A 17937-nucleotide genomic window follows, 5' to 3' on the forward strand; every position below is an offset into this window, starting at 1 on the left:
TAGCAAAAAGCATGCAATTTCAACATTTTAAAATCTACTTAGCTGTTCCCTGATGGTATATTTTCCACTGACTATGATTTAAATGGTTAAATTTTCCTGTAAAAAGCCTATTTTTTCAGTAAGATGTTTGAGTAAAGATTTTTTCTTAAATATTTCCTGCAGGTTCCATAGAGATAAAAGACATGCACATGAGCATTTACCTAAGCTTTATAACTGAGACAATAAAGTTGCCAGTTTTATACTGTCTAGCTGAAGACTTTTTTTTAAAAAAAAAAATTATTGGCAATCTCTTGTTGCTGTATATTTGCATTTTCAAAGAGGTGTCACACTACATACTACTGCTTGTAACTAAGGACGCATATGTATAAGGAAGCTACTATTTAATTATACAATAACTCGATAATTGAGGAGAGGAAAAAAAACCTATACATCCTATAAAGCTAAATAATACTTTTGAAAGCAAGCTTACGTTAACTAAACGATCCAGACTAGGGATTATTAAGGCTGTTTCTCCTCCCTTTATACTAGAATCCTTCTGCATTTCCTTGACAGCTTGCAATATTTCTTTCATTCCTTGTTCAAGTTGTTTATTCTCTTCTGATAATTCTTTTACTGTAATAAAAATCACACGTTCTAAAAGCATTGAAAAAATGAGTTAATCATTCCTAGGACATTTCATCATAATACTTGTTGATTTGATATACAAGATATTACATATAGACAAAGGCATTTAGGAAGTTAAAAGTAGAGCTGCTAGAACATCCAAAGAGTATTTTGCTGGAGAAATATCAACAAAACAACAATGTAATACTTCATGGAAAGACATGTGACTGGATTGAACCTTCCAGTCTTCAATGTTTCCTGTCACTTCTTCCACTTCTTTAGCCGCTTGTCTGACTGGCTTTTGCTAATCGAGAAACATGGCTATCTTGGACTTGTTTGGGTGTAACAATGAAGTATTACAGGAATTGTCTAAATTCCTGCTGCAGACTAAGATAAAAGAATGTTTAAATTATTTGACTGTAATATGGACTCTCAAGTCACACAGCTTTCTTGCCACCATTGCTCTCTTAGTGGAATTTCAGAGTTTCCAGCACAGAGTAAGAAATCTGGAAACTTTAAAAATGCCAGGACTTCCAACCCAACACTTCCTCGGAACCAGGAAAGAACTGCAATTGCACAAGTTGTATCATTACTGTAATCGGGGTCATTTGTAATCTTAAATGCCTTATTAAGTCTGATTAAGGAAGGAAAAACATGAGAGATCCTAGTGTAATGCATTTAGTATGAATAAACTATGGTTCGTGTACTATCACTAATTTAAATTTTAAATTAGCAAGACTCTATATGTATTTTTACATACATGGATGAAGATATACAATAATATAAACACAAAATTTAAAAAAGAAGTCATTAATGAGAATTCAAAGAAATTCCAATTCAGTACTTGCTATTTACATTCATTATTTCGTAAACATTGTATTCACATCTGGACCAATTAACAACCATAATTTCCACAGCTGAGAAGCATATAAGAATAATTATATAATAACTTTCTATATACACAGCAAATTCAATCATTGTGAAAGATACCAAAATAAATAGAAACTGTGAAGAAAGATATTTGTGGTCACAATCACTAAACCAGAACAACTAAATAAGCAAACTACTTGGAGGTTGCTGATCATATTCCCTAGTTTTAAAACAGTTTGCAACTTACATTTACATTGAAATTTAGCTATTACAGTTCTGTTCTTCTCCAAATCTCTCTCTCTCTCACTTAATTCATTTGCAAGATACTCATTCTAAAGGAAAGAACAAAGAAGACTCAAAAAATGCTATTTAGGAATTTTAGTATTAGAATTTTCATTGAGACTCTGTGCCTAAATGAGAGTAAATGCTTAAAAATATTGCTATATATATATTCAGTAGTGAAATGACATAGTATGTAAAACAAAATTAAAAGCTATCAAAGAAATCGTCTCATCTTCACAGCAACAAAATTATCACTAAGGAATACTCCAACCACGAAAAAGCTTTATATAAATACGTATCCTGCTTCGTTTTGGTTTTTTTTTAAACCTTGTACTATCTGCACTGCCAGGCTTCTGTACCTTTCAGTATTTAAGTCTATATAACAATTCAGGCTCTTAATCAACAAATCTGCTCATTCTAAAAAAACCCAAACCCAACAGTAAGTAAATAGTATAGGATTCTATCTGTATTTACACACACAAAAAAAATTATATTTTCAAGACTTATTCTCTAAAACTACATAAAGAAAACACATCTTTTTTTGTACTGAAAATGCAATTAGTAAGCATTATTTTCCATACTCCTGCCGCATGGAAAAACTGCTGTATAAATGAAAAAAGCCTCATGTATATTTACTTATACTTTCCATTTATCTATTACATAGCTCAGTGGGCTCAACAAGAAATGTCATCAGCCCGAAAACATTTCAGTTAAAGATAGGAAAGACATATTTGCTTATCTTACTGCCATTACAATGTATGTTTCCTCATCACATTCATAGAAGAATGCTAGATAAATTATGATAATGATGAAAAAGATAGGTAAATAAAAATACATAAATGGACTGAAGAAGTATTTGCCAGAAGATTTCCCACAAACCTACTGTTTTCAGCTACATCTTTCTCTGACTTCAAAAATCTAACTAGTGCTTCTCTATCTGTGTGTTTCTCCTTTCCACATTACATGAGCCGCTAGCCTAAACTCACAAAAAATGCAGAATACTCACTATTAGTCTTCTAAAAAAATTACAATTTATTAATTTTCCTATTTTTAAAAGCACTTAATTAAAGAACCTAGAGAAATATTTAAACATATATTTACAAAATAACTTTATTTTTATTTTCAAAGATAAATACAATAAATATTTGTGAACCTGCTTTACGAACCTACCTTTGCTTTTACCTCAGCAACATCATGTCCGTTCAGGAAATCCAACTTCCTCTTATTCATTCCCTTCTCTTCAGTAAAGCTATCAGTCATCTCCACGTCACCAGGATCCAATCCTAATTGCAAGTAAATGTACAAGTAATAAATTATTATGAATTTTTAATAGGTCTCCAAGCAAGGGATATATTCCATATACCCGAGTTCTAGTTTTATACCTGCGAAGTAAAGAACCATAAAACTTTCAATTTGAGTATAATATGCTTCCCTGGGTGGCACAAAAAGTAAATTTTAATATTTTTCAAACACGTATTTTATACAGATTTACTGGAAATCATGGCAAGATCATTCTTCATCTAAAAACTTCAAGCCAATGACACAACTGTCAGTGATGTGTTACCAGCCATCACAATTCAAAAAGCTACTGGGCAATAAGACTATGGAAATACAAAATCACTCACCTCTTCCTACAGATTAAATGAAATGTATTTACCCTTGTAATATGAACAAACAAGAAAATACAAAACAGCTATTCTAATAAGTATATACAGTATGTTTTTGAAAAGAGAGTTTATAATTAAAAAAAAAATCCCACCTATTGTTGCAACTCTTCTTCCTTTCTCCTTAGCCAAATTACGAACCTGTTGTTTCAGCTCAATTCTTTCCTCTTCTAGTCTTTCAATCTGTATATTATTATTCACAGATCAGTATTTCATTTTGTCCAAATGGGATTTTATTATGTAGCTCTCACAAAAATAGAGTTTATCACTTACCTCTTGCAAAAGAATCTGGTTTTCAGCTCTATATTGCTGTTGCTTCAGTGTTTTGCTGCTTCTAAATTCATTTAAATCAATCATTGTCTTTGGCTCAAGACCTAAAACACAGTATATGCTGTATAATGATTCAGTAAGGAGCAACATTAATGTTAGTAATTAGCAGAATGCAATTCATTTAAATAAGAATATAACTAGTCTGGTAGAATTAAAAAAAAAAACGGTATACATACACACATCTTATGTCCCATGTAAAACCATAAGACAGCATAATTTTACTTCAGTTACTCAAAACCCAAAATGTAATAAAATGCCACCGAAAATTAACTATATTTATGTTTAGATTTTTCAAGGTAAAAATAAGCCTGTTCAAAGTTTTCTCTTTTTTTCAATCTAGTATTACAACATCAGTATGTTATGGTTTCCAAATACTATATTATGAAATTAATTACGCAGTGTAGAGTCAAATAGGAATCAAAGACAAAAAAGCACTACAAAACCTATTCTCCTTCCTTCTTCAGTCAAAGCAACCTCTAAGCCAAGTTTAGTTATGTATATTCAAGTTTAGTTATGTATATTCAGGTTTAGTCATACATATTCATGCAGTTTTTCCTAACTAAAACTATTTGCAAATATTAGCAGAATACAGAAATTTATTTCAAAGTAGCTACTTCTTATAGTAAAAGATTTCCATTCTATGATGTTATTTCAATTCTTATACAAAAAAAATTGAAAACATAATGAATATAGCATACCTAAGCGCTCTCTAAGTTCTTCATTTTCATCAAGAAAATCATTTATTTTAAGTTCAAGTTTATTGACTTCCTTAATTAACGTTTCGATCTTATTATCTCGTATTTTGATCTCCTTTTCTAAATCTTTTATTTCAGCAACAGCCTCTTCTAAACCATATACACCCTGTAAAACCCAAATGGGAAGTAAAAACAAAGCAACCAACAGAAGATGTAAGAAAATAAATTTTGAATCTATCTTTTATCACTACACAGATAAGAAAACATGTTTTTCAACCTGTGTCCCTCTTCTGCACTAGTGAAAAAAGTTAATAAAAAGCAGATCCTACAAATCCGTCTTTTGATAACAGAAGTCTCTGCATATTTACAAACTAAGTCATCTTACTAAATGATCCTTTGAAGAATTATATCTTGATGGTTCAATTACCATTCAACACACTTCAAAAGCCCATATGAATATGTTAAAACTGACAACTTGCAAAAATTAAGTACCCATGCAGTCAGTGACCAGTAAATGTTATTATGAAAGACAAAAAAAACCCAACAGCTCCAGCAACAGAAGTCATTCATTCAATTTAGAATTAGAACATAGTAAATAAAAAATAGAAGGACGAAATTATCACCTAAAAATATGATTAAATACTCTGTTCACACAGGCAAACTGATTTACCAGTTCATAGAGTTTCATTCTTTTCAGAGCTTCAACAAGCTGTTTGTCCTTCTCTCTGGCATCTGCTTCTGCTAATTCTGCTGATTTCTCGGCCTCCTTAGTTCTCTCTTCTAACATTTTTAACTTTTCCTGCACATCCCCAATCCGATTCTGCTGAGCAACAGATGAGTGACCTGAAAAGAAAAACCTTGATTTGTTTACAATTCAACTAGGGATTCTTGCTATCAGCCATTAAGCAAGAAAGAAACATTTCAGATGTCCTTATAAAGGAGATCCTAATGCTCTATTCTTTCCTATAACTATTCTTTTCTGCATTTCTAAAGAATGCACAGTAAATTTGTGGTTTCTTATTTGCCTTTTCATAGACCTTAAAATAAAATGGTCATCTTACCTTTACCTTTTTGGAGATCATTTTTTAATTCCTCCATAAGAAATGCATTTTTTTCCATTTCTTTAGTATATTGTTCAACTTGCTCAGTAAGTAATCTTATCTGAGCATCTCGGTCTTGTATTCCCTACACACAGACAAAAAAAGTAAAACCCATTAAAGAATTCTTCTTTACTGATGGGCAAGTTAAAAATACAGAACATCACACAGTAACTGAAAAATTAAAAGTAGCTAATACGAAACAATTTAAAGAACAAGCAAATATACTGTACTTACAACATAGAGTTCAGATATTATCTAGAAGTTGAGTATAAAAAGGCAAAGCAGGAAACATAAAAGAAAGAGTGAAAAAAACAGCATTCAAACAAAAATGTCTACAAGGGGCCAACATGTAACAAACATAATGACAGACTCATTCAAAAAACTTGAGGCAAGGCAGGAAATCATCCTAGTATCATACATCACACTTTGCATAATGTGTATTTCAGGATTCCTAATGGGCTGCAACATTTATTCTTTTTATGTTTTTCAAGGAAGTGAGGAAATTCAAAATCACGTAATTTTGCATGAGAACTACTTTAATTCAGCGAGCTCTGTCATGGGCTGAATCACAGACTTTATATTATGGCATCAGATTATATAAAGGAACACAAAGAATTAATGACTAGGTAAGACTCTTCCAAGAAAGACTAAAAAATTTAGAGGACAGAAACTAAGCAGCTGTTTAAATTATGGATGCTTAGATGTTAAAACAATCACTTAATAATTAGAAAAGACAAATATGAAAGTAATGGAACCAGCTATGAAGAGCTCAGTTCATACATACAGAAAGAGAAGCTTCCTTTGTCCATTAAGCTAACCTTGTAGTGGAATGAATCAACCTGTCTCAAAATTCTGAAATATATGTAACATATATTCTGGTATTTGCAAACTGTGAAAGACTATATAGTTATTTGGCCACTACTATACTTGGTGAATGGTAATTTCACATTGACTGTACCTGCTGAAGGGTCACTATGCTGTTTCTGTCTACATCAAGTTGGAATAGTTTAATTTTCTCATTCAAGTGAAACAACATTTGCTGATACTCCAGAAGTTCATCATCTTTAGAAGCTAAGATTTTCTGAAAAGAAGATAAAATACCATCAGAACATCTGAAATAATTTCTAAAAATAATAAGTAAGTTTTAAAAAGTACCTTCCATTCTTCAACTTTTGCATTTACAGCTGCCATGAGTGGATCGTCCTCCTCATTCTTTGCTTTCAGCTGGTCTGAAAGCTCCTGAACCTAGAAATTCCATTTGGATTAATATCACACCACAAAAATATTTTGCTTGACCAACATATATGTACAAACACACTACCTCAAGCAAACTTAAATTGTATGCAATTTAACAGATCAGCACTTCTGCAGCAAGAGCAGGTAATGATTCTTAAAAACAGTGCATGACATGTTTTGTACAAAAAAGTTCAGTGATCTGCAGCCAAGTTTGAAAATCTGCATCAAATTTAAAGATCACACTACTTTTAGAGAGCGTTATTTCAGTAGAGTATGTGTTTCAACTGGATATGTTGAATGTCTTTCAACTTAAGCTCAAATAGGACAATCCAGTATAAATGTAAAACAAATTACATTCAATAACATGAAAGTCAGCTCTTACTTGAAATTTGTACTGCTCATTCTCTTTTCTTAACTGATCCATAACAATATCAGATTGTTGCACTATTCGCTTCATTTTATTATATTCATCAGTCATCTTTTCCATTTCTTGCACTGATTCCTCAAGATTCTTCCTCATTTCTTGGTTTTGAATGTCTAACTTTTCATTAGTTTCAGTTAAATTCTGCATATTTAATGAAAAAACAGCTTTTACAAAGTGCACATTTTAATACGCAAACAACCAGTAATTGATAGCTAACTTAAATGTAAGACTTGAAAGTATAAAGTAATACAGAAGGGAGTATTTCACTTCTAGATCACCAATTTCAAAAAATCTTAACAGCATATAAGACATATTTCTCATTGCCAGCAACTTCATTACCTCTGCCAGATTCACAGCTGCAGACTATATGCATCACAGAACCCAACTGCATTATGAATTCCCTTACTCTACATGACTTGATCTGAAAATTGACATAGCTTTGTGAAATACACTATTGTCAGTGACTATCTAATAAGTTCAGCAAGGCCAAGCGCAAGGTCTTACACCTGGGTCAGGGCAATCCCCGGTTTCAATACACAATGGGGGATGATGTGATTGTGAGCTGCCCTGTGGAGAAGGACTTGGGAGTGCTGATTGATGAGAAGCTCAACATGAGCCAGCAAAGTGTGCTCATAGCCCAGAAGGCCAACCGTGTCCTCGGATGCATCAGAGTGTGGCCAGAAGTCAAGGGCAGTGATTCTCCCCCTCTACTCCACTCTTGTGAGACCCCACCTGGAGTACTGTGGCCAGTTCTGGAATCCCCAACATAAGAAGGATATTGGAACAGGTATAGAGGAAGGCTACAAAGATGATCAGAGGGCTGGAGCACCTCCTATATGAGGACAAGCTGAGGGTTGGGATTGTTCAGCCCAGAGAAGAGAAGGCTCCAGGGAGACCTTATAGTGGCCTTCCAGCACCTGAAGGGACTACAAGAAAGCTGTGGAGGGACTTTTTACAACGGCATGTAGTGATAGGACTAGGGGGAATGGGTATAAACTGGAGAGGGGCAGATTTAGGCTAGATACAACGAAGAATTTCTTCGCTATGAGAGCAGTGAGGCACTGCAACGGGTTGCCCAAGGAAGCTGTGGATACCCTATTCCTGGAAGCGTTCAAAGCCAGGCTGGATGCGGCCTTGAGCAGCCTGGTCTAGTGGGAGGTGTCCCTGCCCGTGGCAGAGGGGTTGGAACTAGATGATCTTTAAAGTCCCTTCCAACCCAAACCATTCTATGATTCTATGAAATACTCAATAGCATGGACAGATTTTACCTGAATTTCATCCAAACATTGGACAAGCTCAAAATTCTTTTTGGACAACTGTGATCTGTAATCAGAATCTTCTCCTCTTCGTAACAGAACTGCTTCTTTTTGAGAATCTATTTGCCTCTGATAGTCAACGACATCCTGACGTAATTGATCATTCTGCACAGAAAGCAATCCAAACATAAGATTATTTTGCAGAGTTGAAGACAGAGTTTTTGTTTTTCTAGCAAGCTAACACAAAGAGCTAAGACCTATCAAAAACCTATCCAAGTTCCTACAGTCTGCTTTTAAAAAGATTAGAAGCCTCACCTTTTTCTTTATACGTTTTTTCTTCGGATAAAAAAGGAGCGAATAAGACCAAAAGAACAAAGCATGAAAAATATTAGAAATTCTTTTTGCATTAGGAAGATTAAATAGGAATTGACAAAAACACAACACAAAAATAGCTTGCTACATACTTGTGTATGCATGTATGTACATACATACACAAACATAGACAAAAGGGCATTTTGTGGAATGATTTGTGAAGGATTCCCTCCAGGACATTCATTTATTTTTTGCTGTCTGTTTTTTTTCTCACAGAGGCCAAGACTATGGGTACTAAATGCTACAAAACCTATTTTTTTTCTAAAAACAGCTAGAAAAAAGTGTTTCAAGAGAGTAATTAGAAAAAATTCTAGTACTAAAGAAAGTCAACTCTATCTCTGCATTTATTGTTATATTAACTTTTTGACTTTTATAATTCTATTTTCTCTAATGAGACAATCTTAGCAAAAGCAGCAAGCATAAATCAAACCCTGTCTAATATTCACCAATATTGTCAACAGTATTTAAGAAACATACTAACAATTCAAAGCACTATGTCCAGACAGAATTAATGCATAGTAGGATGGTGTACATTCAAATACAGATACATCCTGACCTCAATTAACTAAGTTTCATTGGAGCAGGTGTACTACATAGTTGCTAAATGTGATTAAAGTTCCATATTCTCTTCCTACCAGTAACCAGGAAATGTTCTCAACCAGAATTAAACATCATGCCACATCAAAGATTATAAATGCAGAAAGCTAATAATATATTTATAAATAAATTTAAGAATATAGTATATCAGCAGCAATCCTTCACTAACCTCTCTCTTTAACTTGATATTTTCATTTTCAGCATCTTCAATTCTAAGAGCAAGCTAGAACAAAACAGAAAACCTTCATATGTATCACTAAAACCACAAAACATGAAAACAAAGACCTCCAGAAACAAAACAGAAAACAAACTCGGAGTGGTCCTGTTTTGTTAGCATTTTTTTTTTTAAATATCAGAGGAGCTTTTCAGAACATCAGCTTTTCCAAAGGTATGCCAAAAGAGCCTTCAGAGATAGCAAGCTGAAATTCTTCTTACCTGTTCATTCACCTTCTTCTCTTTTTCCAATTCTTTTTCTACAGCTGTTAACTGTCTCTCTTTCTGTTCTAATTGGTTTTCCAGTTGGCAAATCTCATCACGCAAAAAACGAGTATCACGACCACCAGCAGATCCAAGTGCCCTCTTGAAAGCATTAAAATAACACTATAAATGTAGTACCGTTCTTCAAAATAGAAAGAACTTAAAAAAATCACACGCTATGCTAACTTTCCTAAAGTTCAGGAAAAGCAACAGGATGGGCTAACTAGCTTCTTTCAACAAAACCAAGAAATTTGTAAAAATAAATGAGACTTATAAAATAATTCATTATACATACAGATCTTTGGAAACTGGAGGCTAGTGAATACCCCGAAGCCAATGAAAAGTTTTAGCTAAAATCTAGGGTTATTACAACTCTTTTTAGACTAGCATTTTACCCTAGTAAAAATTCATTTGAAAAAGAAACACATTAAACAGCACTCTATAAACTACCAGAATTTTAAAACATACCTCTAATTCATTTTGAAGTTTCATCATCTTTGTTTTAAATTCATTTTCTGTTAAAATAGAACATATATAGCAAATTACCCAATAAGGTAGAAAGTACATAAAACAGCAATGGTTAACCATAGTCTTTAAATACTTGGCTTCACTGAAGCATTAAAAAATATATTAAACAAATAATTCAGGAACACCATAAAAAGGCTTGCTTACCACATTTGGCCTGCTCTTCCCCAGCTCTGTCAACTTCTTCTATTGCTAGCACTGCCTCTTGAGCCTTCATCTGGAGAAAAAAAACATAGTAAACGAAGAACTATTTACTACTAACTTGAAATAAGATTGCTCCATAGACTTCACGTTTAAAATGATGAAAACATTTACAAAACAACACTGCTTTTCTCTCATGAAACTATTACCATTTTTCCCCATGCTGACAACTAAGAAGTTCAGATTGCTGAAATATGTTCTTTAGTAATTTATTCTATAGGGCAGTCTAAACACTGAAAAGCTTACTGCTGAGAACTAAAGCCAGTAAAAAAGCCTCTCTAAAACCAATGTGCTAATCTATGCTCCTGTTATTTCTTACTTTCAGTACATTTATGAGTAAATAGAAGGAAGTATGATAGATTTACCGTATCAGGTTTAGGATGGCAGCGTTTCTTCATTCATTGTGATATTATTTACTCTAAACCATCAATTTACCACAAAAACTTCTATTAAAGTTAAGATCATTACCCATAACTTTAAAAAAATCTAACATATTAAGATATTTGTTCGTAATTTCCATCTGTAAAACTAAGATTCCTTGATTATATAACTATGTTAGTCCTATTCACTTTACTTCCCTCTACTACATGCCATAATCCCAGCAGTTATAAACAGATTCTCTGGTACAAGCAAACATTTAGCATATAAATGCTCATAGGAGTAACCAGTATTTTCAATACATGAAAACTAAAAAAAAAAAACTAAAATATAAAACTGATGCTTTCATTTAAACAAAACAATAAACAACTGCATCTGCAGAATTGTAGAAAGTGAGGATTAATACAAACCTTCATTAATGACTGAGTAATCTTAAAAAGGTGTATCAGTTGTTCTGGAGTTCCCCTTTTTAGGTCTTTCTCATCAACCTAAGGAAAGAGACAACAGTGTTTTTATACCAATGAGATCCACAAAATAAATCATTTATGTATATGAAGACCAGAGACAGCTAGGGAACAATGCATAACAAAACTTTCATGTTCTGTTTTCCCCTTGAGTACCTCTGATACAGTCTCTAGCCATCTGTCCACTAGTTCCTCTTGCTGAGGCAGAGCATCTGGATCAACTTTCATGAGCTTCTTCCAATCTAAAATGGGTGCCATATTAAATTTATAATATTTCCTGGAACAAAAATTAAAATAACAAGTATCAGACATTATCAGTGCCTATTTTATGTCAAATGATTTAAAGAAGGCTGGCCACTGAATGACACAAGATGATTCTAATAACTCTATGCTCTATCGATTTCATAACACTGATTAACATCGTCTTCATAGTTTTGTCTACTGCAAACAAGGAGACTATAGTAAAACCATTTTTCCTTTAGGTTAAAAACTAGTTCATGTACACTGGAAGAATTTGTCACACAAACAGTGAAGATCAGGACATAAGTGAAATCTCTATTTTAACTTTAATACACTTCTTTTCCTCCTCACCTCCTAATAGGGTATTCTTAAGTTAATGAACAAACACAACTGGATGCCCTTTGAACCAGCCCTTGCAGGATAAACATCTCCTAACAGTCACAAAATCATTATTTCTAATATTTAAAACACAATCAACACCTGTTTTACTTTCATACTATGAGCATCCATTTCTTAACATTCATTTATAAATATATAAATGTTTCTAAATTCCTAAATATAATTTCCTTTTGATTAGGATACTTTAATTGATAAATGACAGTAAACAACCTTCTTCTTCTCACACACACGACAGCCAAAGCAGTATCTGAAAAAGGCAGAAGAGATTAGAATTCCTGGATCAGTCTATTCTTTGGAGCTCTCTCTAGCCTTTATTGTCACTACTGCAAAAGGAGAGCTATCTGTACATAAACAAAATAATCCAACCTGTTGGGACACCAGCTATAGTAAGGGGGGGCAGGACACAACGTATGTTCCACAGTATGTACATACTTAAGGACAAGAAGAGAGAATGCATTTCATTGAAGAGATTTTAATTATAGAATTTAGCTGATCCCTCCTTCTCAACTAGAACATGTGCTTTTAGTTGACAGATCATCTGTATGGTGAGACACTGAGATCATGTCTCCACAAAAAACGGGAAATAGATGTACATTTGACTTCAGTTATCACAAGATTTTCTTCATATACTAAAGGAATCAAAAATACATAAAATGGCCAGATGTTCAAAAGTTCAGCAGGGGCAGGCAGAGGAGGAGGCCTGACAGGTATGTTCCAGTACTATCACAACAACAATGTTCAGGGCTGCTTACAGGTGACCACAAAAAAAGGCAGCTAACCTACCATGGTGATAATTTATCATCCCAGTGGAAGTATGCACCAATATTAAAAGCTGTTCCTTTTCCACAAACGCATGTGTAACGTGTAGCACAGTCATGAATATTTCAGCAAAACTGAATGCCAAGTAGCAGCACAGGCATAAGAGAAATGCATTCTGCTAATTCCATACTACTTTACCAGGACTAATCCAGTTTAAGCTACTTCTGATTTGGAATTACACTATCCAGAGCAGCTCTCATCCTACCACTTGCCACTTGGGAGAAGAGGCCAGCTCCCTCCTCTCTACAACCTCCTTTCAGGTAGTTAGAGAGAGCAATAAGGTCTCCCCTCAGTCTCCTCAAGGCTAAACAACCCCACTTCCCCCAGCCGCTCCTCATAAGACTTGTTCTCCAGCCCCTTCACCAGCTTCGTTGCTCTTCTCTGGACACACTCCAGAGCCTCAACATCCTTCTTGTGGTGAGGGGCCCAGAACCGAACACAGTACTCAAGGTGCGGTCTCACCTGTGCCGAGTACAGAGGGAGAATAACCTCCCTGGACCTGCTGGTCACATCATTTCTGATACAAGCCAAGATGACATTGGCCTTCTTGGCCACCTGGGCACACTGCTGGCTCATGTTCAGTCAGCTGCCAACCAACACCCCCAGGTCGTTATCCTCCAGGCTACTTTCCAGCCACTCTTCCCCTTGTCTGTAGCACTGCACAGGGTTGTTGTGCCCCAACTGCAGGACCTGGCATTTGGTATCGTCAAACCTCATACCATTGGTCTCAGCCCATCGATCCAGCCTGTTCAGATCCCTTTGCAGAGCCTCCCTACCCTCCAGCAGATCGACACTTCCACCCAGCTTAGTGTCATCTGCAAACTTGCTAAGGGTGCACTCAATGCCTTCATCCAGGTCATTGATAAAGACATTGAACAGGACTTGACTCAGCACTGAGCCCTGGGGGACACTACTCGTTACTAGTCTCCAGCTAGAATTAACTCATATTTTCTTTTAATTTGTATATTCCAGTCCTGGGAATGATACAGTGACAGCCATTCATCTTTCGAGATGCTCCCGAGAGACAATTTCATATCTGACTGCTGAATCAACCAATTGCTTCATTCTCTTTCTGCCTTCACAACAGGGTACAGCTGAGGCACTGCCGTAGAGCAGAAACTGCGGGCTGCAACCTTCTTAGCCTTCTTAGCAACCTTCCAGCACCTGCAAGTAACCCTCCAGTTCCTGAAAGGAGCTACAAGAAAGCTGGGGAGGGACTGTTCACAAAAGAATGTAGTGATAGCACTAGAGGCAATGGGTATAAACTGGAGAGGGGCAGATCTAGACTAGATATAAGGAAGAATTTCTTCACGGTGAGGGTGGTGAGGGTGGTGAGGCATTGGCACAGGTTGCCCAGGGAAGCTGTGGATGCCCCATCCCTGGAGGTGTTCAAGGCTCAGGTTGAATGGGGCCTTGGGCAGCCTGATCTAGTGGGATGTCCCTGCCCATGGCAGGGGGGTTGGAACTGGATGATCTTCAAGGTCCCTTCCAACCCGAACTATTCTATGATTCTGTGATTCTCTGGCCCCCAGGGGAGCAGAGCTGCCTCACCACTCCCCGAGGACGGCGGCGAAGGCCGCTGCTAGGCGACGCCATTGATTCTCCCTCCGGCTCCGCTCCCGCTGACCCAGACACACATAGGCGCGGGGAAAATGGACCCTCCCAAGGCACGACGGGCCCCACGGTGCCGGGCGGGCGCTCCCAGTGCCGACGTACCGAGCAGAGGAAGCGGGCAGGCAGGGCGCGACCCGCTCGGGTGAAGCGCTTCACCCCGGCAGCGGAGCTGGGCTCCGACCCACACGAACTACATTTCCCAGCATCCCGCGCGACTACTACGACGCCCGCTCTTCGCGCCGGGGTGTGGTGGTCCGACAGCCTTTGCGGGGCGGAGGGCGTGGGCGGCGGTAAGTGCGCATGCGCAGTGCGCGGCGGCGCCGGGAGGGCTGAGGCTGCTTGCTCCGCCGCCGCAGGTAGGGTGGGCAGTGTGGGGTTGTTCTCTCCCACAGATGGGATTGGGGAGGGTAGTCCCCTACAGTCCTGTCCCCAGCGACTGTGGCGGTCGGGCCTCGCTCGTGAGCCCGCCGGGCCTCGCTCCTCTCCCTCACCCAGCCCCGCTGCCCCCCCCCCCCCCCCGCCCGGCCTTTCGCCTCCTCCTTGCCCCGGGGCTGCGGGCGACAGAGGCTTTCCTGGAGGGCTGCGGCGCTGCCCCCGTGCGCAGCTGTTTTATGTTAGCCCTGAGGAGGCTGAGGGGAGACCTTATTGCTCTCTACAACTACCTGAGGCCAGGAGGGTGCTGGCCTCTTCTCCCAAGTGACAGATGATAGGACAAGCGGGAATGGCCTCAAGCTGCGCCAGGGGAGGTTCAGACTGGATATCAGGAAGAAAATCTTAACAGAAAAGGTCATTGGGCACTGGCAGAGGCTGCCCAGGGAGGTAGTTGAGTCACCTTCCCTGGAGATATTTAAAAGACGAGGTGCTCAGGGGCATGGTTTAGTGGCAGATAGGAATGGTGGCACTCGATGATCCAGGAGATCTTTTCTAACCTGGTGATTCTGTGATTCTGTGTGCGGGTATGTGATCACAGGGGCCCAGAATGGGGCTTGCAGGATGGTACAGGGAAGGATCGTATTTAAAACTACTCGAGGTTGTTACATACTGGTGGCCTGCAAGGATGACTGAGCATTGGTAGTGGTCTGATGGCCCAGAAAGTTTGAGATCCTCTGTTTTAGCTAAATTCTTTTTGAATGAAAGAGGAAAACCAGCAGTCATTTGAGATGTGTATAGATTTTTGTATTTAATGGGTGCGGAAAGCTGGAGAGGATTCTCTTTTCGTTAATGAAGAGAGACAAGCGATGATAATGTCATCTTTAGACTTTTGCCTTATTTCTGGGTTATTTGTTGTTTTCTTTTTGTTTGATGTTTGGTGATTAGTGTTGATATTTAATGAAGGCTGATAGGGCGCAAGATGCTTGGCACTCCTTGTAGTTAGGTAACTTGTTCTAGTTGTGTTATAACTCTTGATTCAAAGTCAAGATTCTGATAACTCAGCTTGAGATTGGTTAATTACAGCTCTGCAATGGGGTAAGAAAAGCAAACCAAGTAATTAGGGAAAAGAGGCTGGGTTACGTTTAATGAATGGGAAATTCTACTAAAATTAAATTTTGTTATGGTTAAGTGTAAAATAATTTCTTAGCCAGAGGGGGGACTTATATTGATGAAGGAGGTGATCCGCAGAGAATAATCTTGCCTTGCTATAAGATGAGCTTTCAGGAAATGGATACCCCTGTGATAGAGAAAATAAAATAATTTGTTAATATTAGAATGCTTCTGAATAGGAACACTTTCTTTTTTTTTTAAATGATCCTTTTCATTAGGTTAACAAGCCATTAGGGCCAGTATAACTATTTAATGTGCTTTATCGCACATACCTCAACATTCTGAATGTTCTATTAATAGAATTGAGAGAAAATACAGTATTACATATACTGGTAGTGAAACCACATCTAGGTTATAATTCTATAGTGCTGCTAGTAAAGATGATAGATGCAGAACTAAAAGGGATTTTTAATTTGCCATGAAAACTTCAAAAGGTGAAAAAAAAGATGAAAAGAATGGAAATGTTGAGTCCGGACAGAATGAGAAAAGATTTAGAGTGGCTTAGAGCAAGGGAATTAGTTTTTCTTTTGTTTTGCGTCACATCTAATTGCATGACAAACTTTGTATAAGTGGATTTGCTTTTAGCAGGAAAACATGGGTGTGATTCTGGAGCCAAAGAACATTTTAGCTTAATTTAACACAGCTGGACCAACTCTGAAAGAAGAGTTAGGCATCCATGTTAAACCACGGGTTTGATAAGTGTGCTGTTTTAAAGACCTAATACAAAAACTGCAATGTGAAAGACGTAAAGGGATGTTATTAAAAATACCGTAAGTAGTCATGCACAGCCCAAGCATACTAAATAAGGACATGCATAGCAGGGTCTAAAGGCTGTCTTTTCAGTTTATGCCACCCATGTGGCTTTTGCTCATTTATTATTTGGAGTTAACAAGCATGCAGTTTCCGTTGTTGTATCTCTGGAACATTGAGAGTGTTGATCAGCATTACAGACACTATTTTTGCACTAAAACCGTACGTATGTATGGTTTATATTTCAACTGACTGTTGCACCAATTGCATTGAACAAATTAAAGCTAAACCACCAGCTAAATCTGTGTCTTCATCTTGCTGTTTTTAAAATTGGTTTATGTTTTCATCCTTCTTTGTACCAGAATACCCTGAATTGTTCCAAATGTTAGTTCAGCTGCTTGATTGACAGCAAGTGCCTTATTCCCTTTCTTCCCCTGGGAAATCTTTCCTCTGGCCTGCAACACATGTTCAGGGCTGCCATTCCTCTTCTAGTTGATCCTTCAGAACTCTATCAAGAGAAGGCTGGGGACCATTGCCTTGCTGGTGAATCCTGAGTGCTTTGGATTAGGCCCATTCCTCTTTATCCTGTAGTATTTGCAAAGCAAAGTTGTCATTCTTGTTACATTTATTCTGCTCTAGGATCTCAGCAAGAGGAAGGGGGAATCCAGGCATGTTTTGTGATCTTGCCTTCTCCTGTAAGAGATTGAATCATTTAAATCTCAGCTGTGCACCTAACTTGTTTTATACTGGAGTTGTACCTTGGAATGACATTTTTAAGAGGAAAAAAAAGGCTGTGTTAGACAGGGACAACAGAAACAAATTTACGATCTCTTTCTGTAATTAGAGATTCATTTCAAGTCAGCAGAAAGAATATTTAATTTAGCCAAAAATAAAAATACAGAAATGGTAGCAAGTAAGCAAGTAGGCAAGTGGAATTGGGAAATTACCAAAGCCTCAGGAGCTGATTTTAAATACTGTTTTTAAATGACTACACTGCTGGGTTTGGTTTCCCATTGTTCATCTGAGCCACCAGCGCTCAAATAAACTTGTTGCTCATCTGCTTAAAAGTAAAACTAAATGAGTGGTTTTACCTGTTCAT

General features: G+C 37.2%; 2 protein-coding genes across 4 annotated transcripts in view; one reads left to right on the plus strand and one right to left on the minus strand.

The window, feature by feature from the left end:
- Positions 1-14776, minus strand: part of CEP290 (centrosomal protein 290) — a 51529-nt gene extending 36753 nt beyond the window's left edge. For both annotated transcript variants that reach the window (XM_054066461.1, XM_054066458.1), the window contains exons 1-19: positions 14649-14776; positions 11631-11751; positions 11421-11498; positions 10579-10648; positions 10375-10421; positions 9865-10008; positions 9599-9652; positions 8473-8625; positions 7163-7345; positions 6700-6789; positions 6503-6625; positions 5506-5629; positions 5115-5287; positions 4448-4610; positions 3693-3793; positions 3515-3602; positions 2926-3038; positions 1721-1805; positions 470-612 (exon numbers count right to left, since the gene is read on the minus strand). In XM_054066461.1, coding sequence (XP_053922436.1) covers positions 470-612; positions 1721-1805; positions 2926-3038; positions 3515-3602; positions 3693-3793; positions 4448-4610; positions 5115-5287; positions 5506-5629; positions 6503-6625; positions 6700-6789; positions 7163-7345; positions 8473-8625; positions 9599-9652; positions 9865-10008; positions 10375-10421; positions 10579-10648; positions 11421-11498; positions 11631-11732 — 2034 coding nt within the window. In that variant the 5' untranslated portion in view covers positions 11733-11751; positions 14649-14776. The remainder of the gene's footprint in view (positions 1-469; positions 613-1720; positions 1806-2925; positions 3039-3514; positions 3603-3692; positions 3794-4447; positions 4611-5114; positions 5288-5505; positions 5630-6502; positions 6626-6699; positions 6790-7162; positions 7346-8472; positions 8626-9598; positions 9653-9864; positions 10009-10374; positions 10422-10578; positions 10649-11420; positions 11499-11630; positions 11752-14648) is intronic.
- Positions 14777-14826: 50 nt separating this feature from the next.
- The window catches only part of TMTC3 (transmembrane O-mannosyltransferase targeting cadherins 3), a 35504-nt gene continuing 32393 nt past the window's right edge, over positions 14827-17937 (plus strand). For both annotated transcript variants that reach the window (XM_054068787.1, XM_054068797.1), the window contains exon 1: positions 14827-14902. The gene's annotated coding sequence lies outside the window, so the exon portion shown is untranslated. The remainder of the gene's footprint in view (positions 14903-17937) is intronic.

This window comes from Cuculus canorus, chromosome 1 (assembly GCF_017976375.1).
Source record: "Cuculus canorus isolate bCucCan1 chromosome 1, bCucCan1.pri, whole genome shotgun sequence".
Classification (NCBI taxonomy): Eukaryota; Metazoa; Chordata; class Aves; order Cuculiformes; family Cuculidae; genus Cuculus; species Cuculus canorus.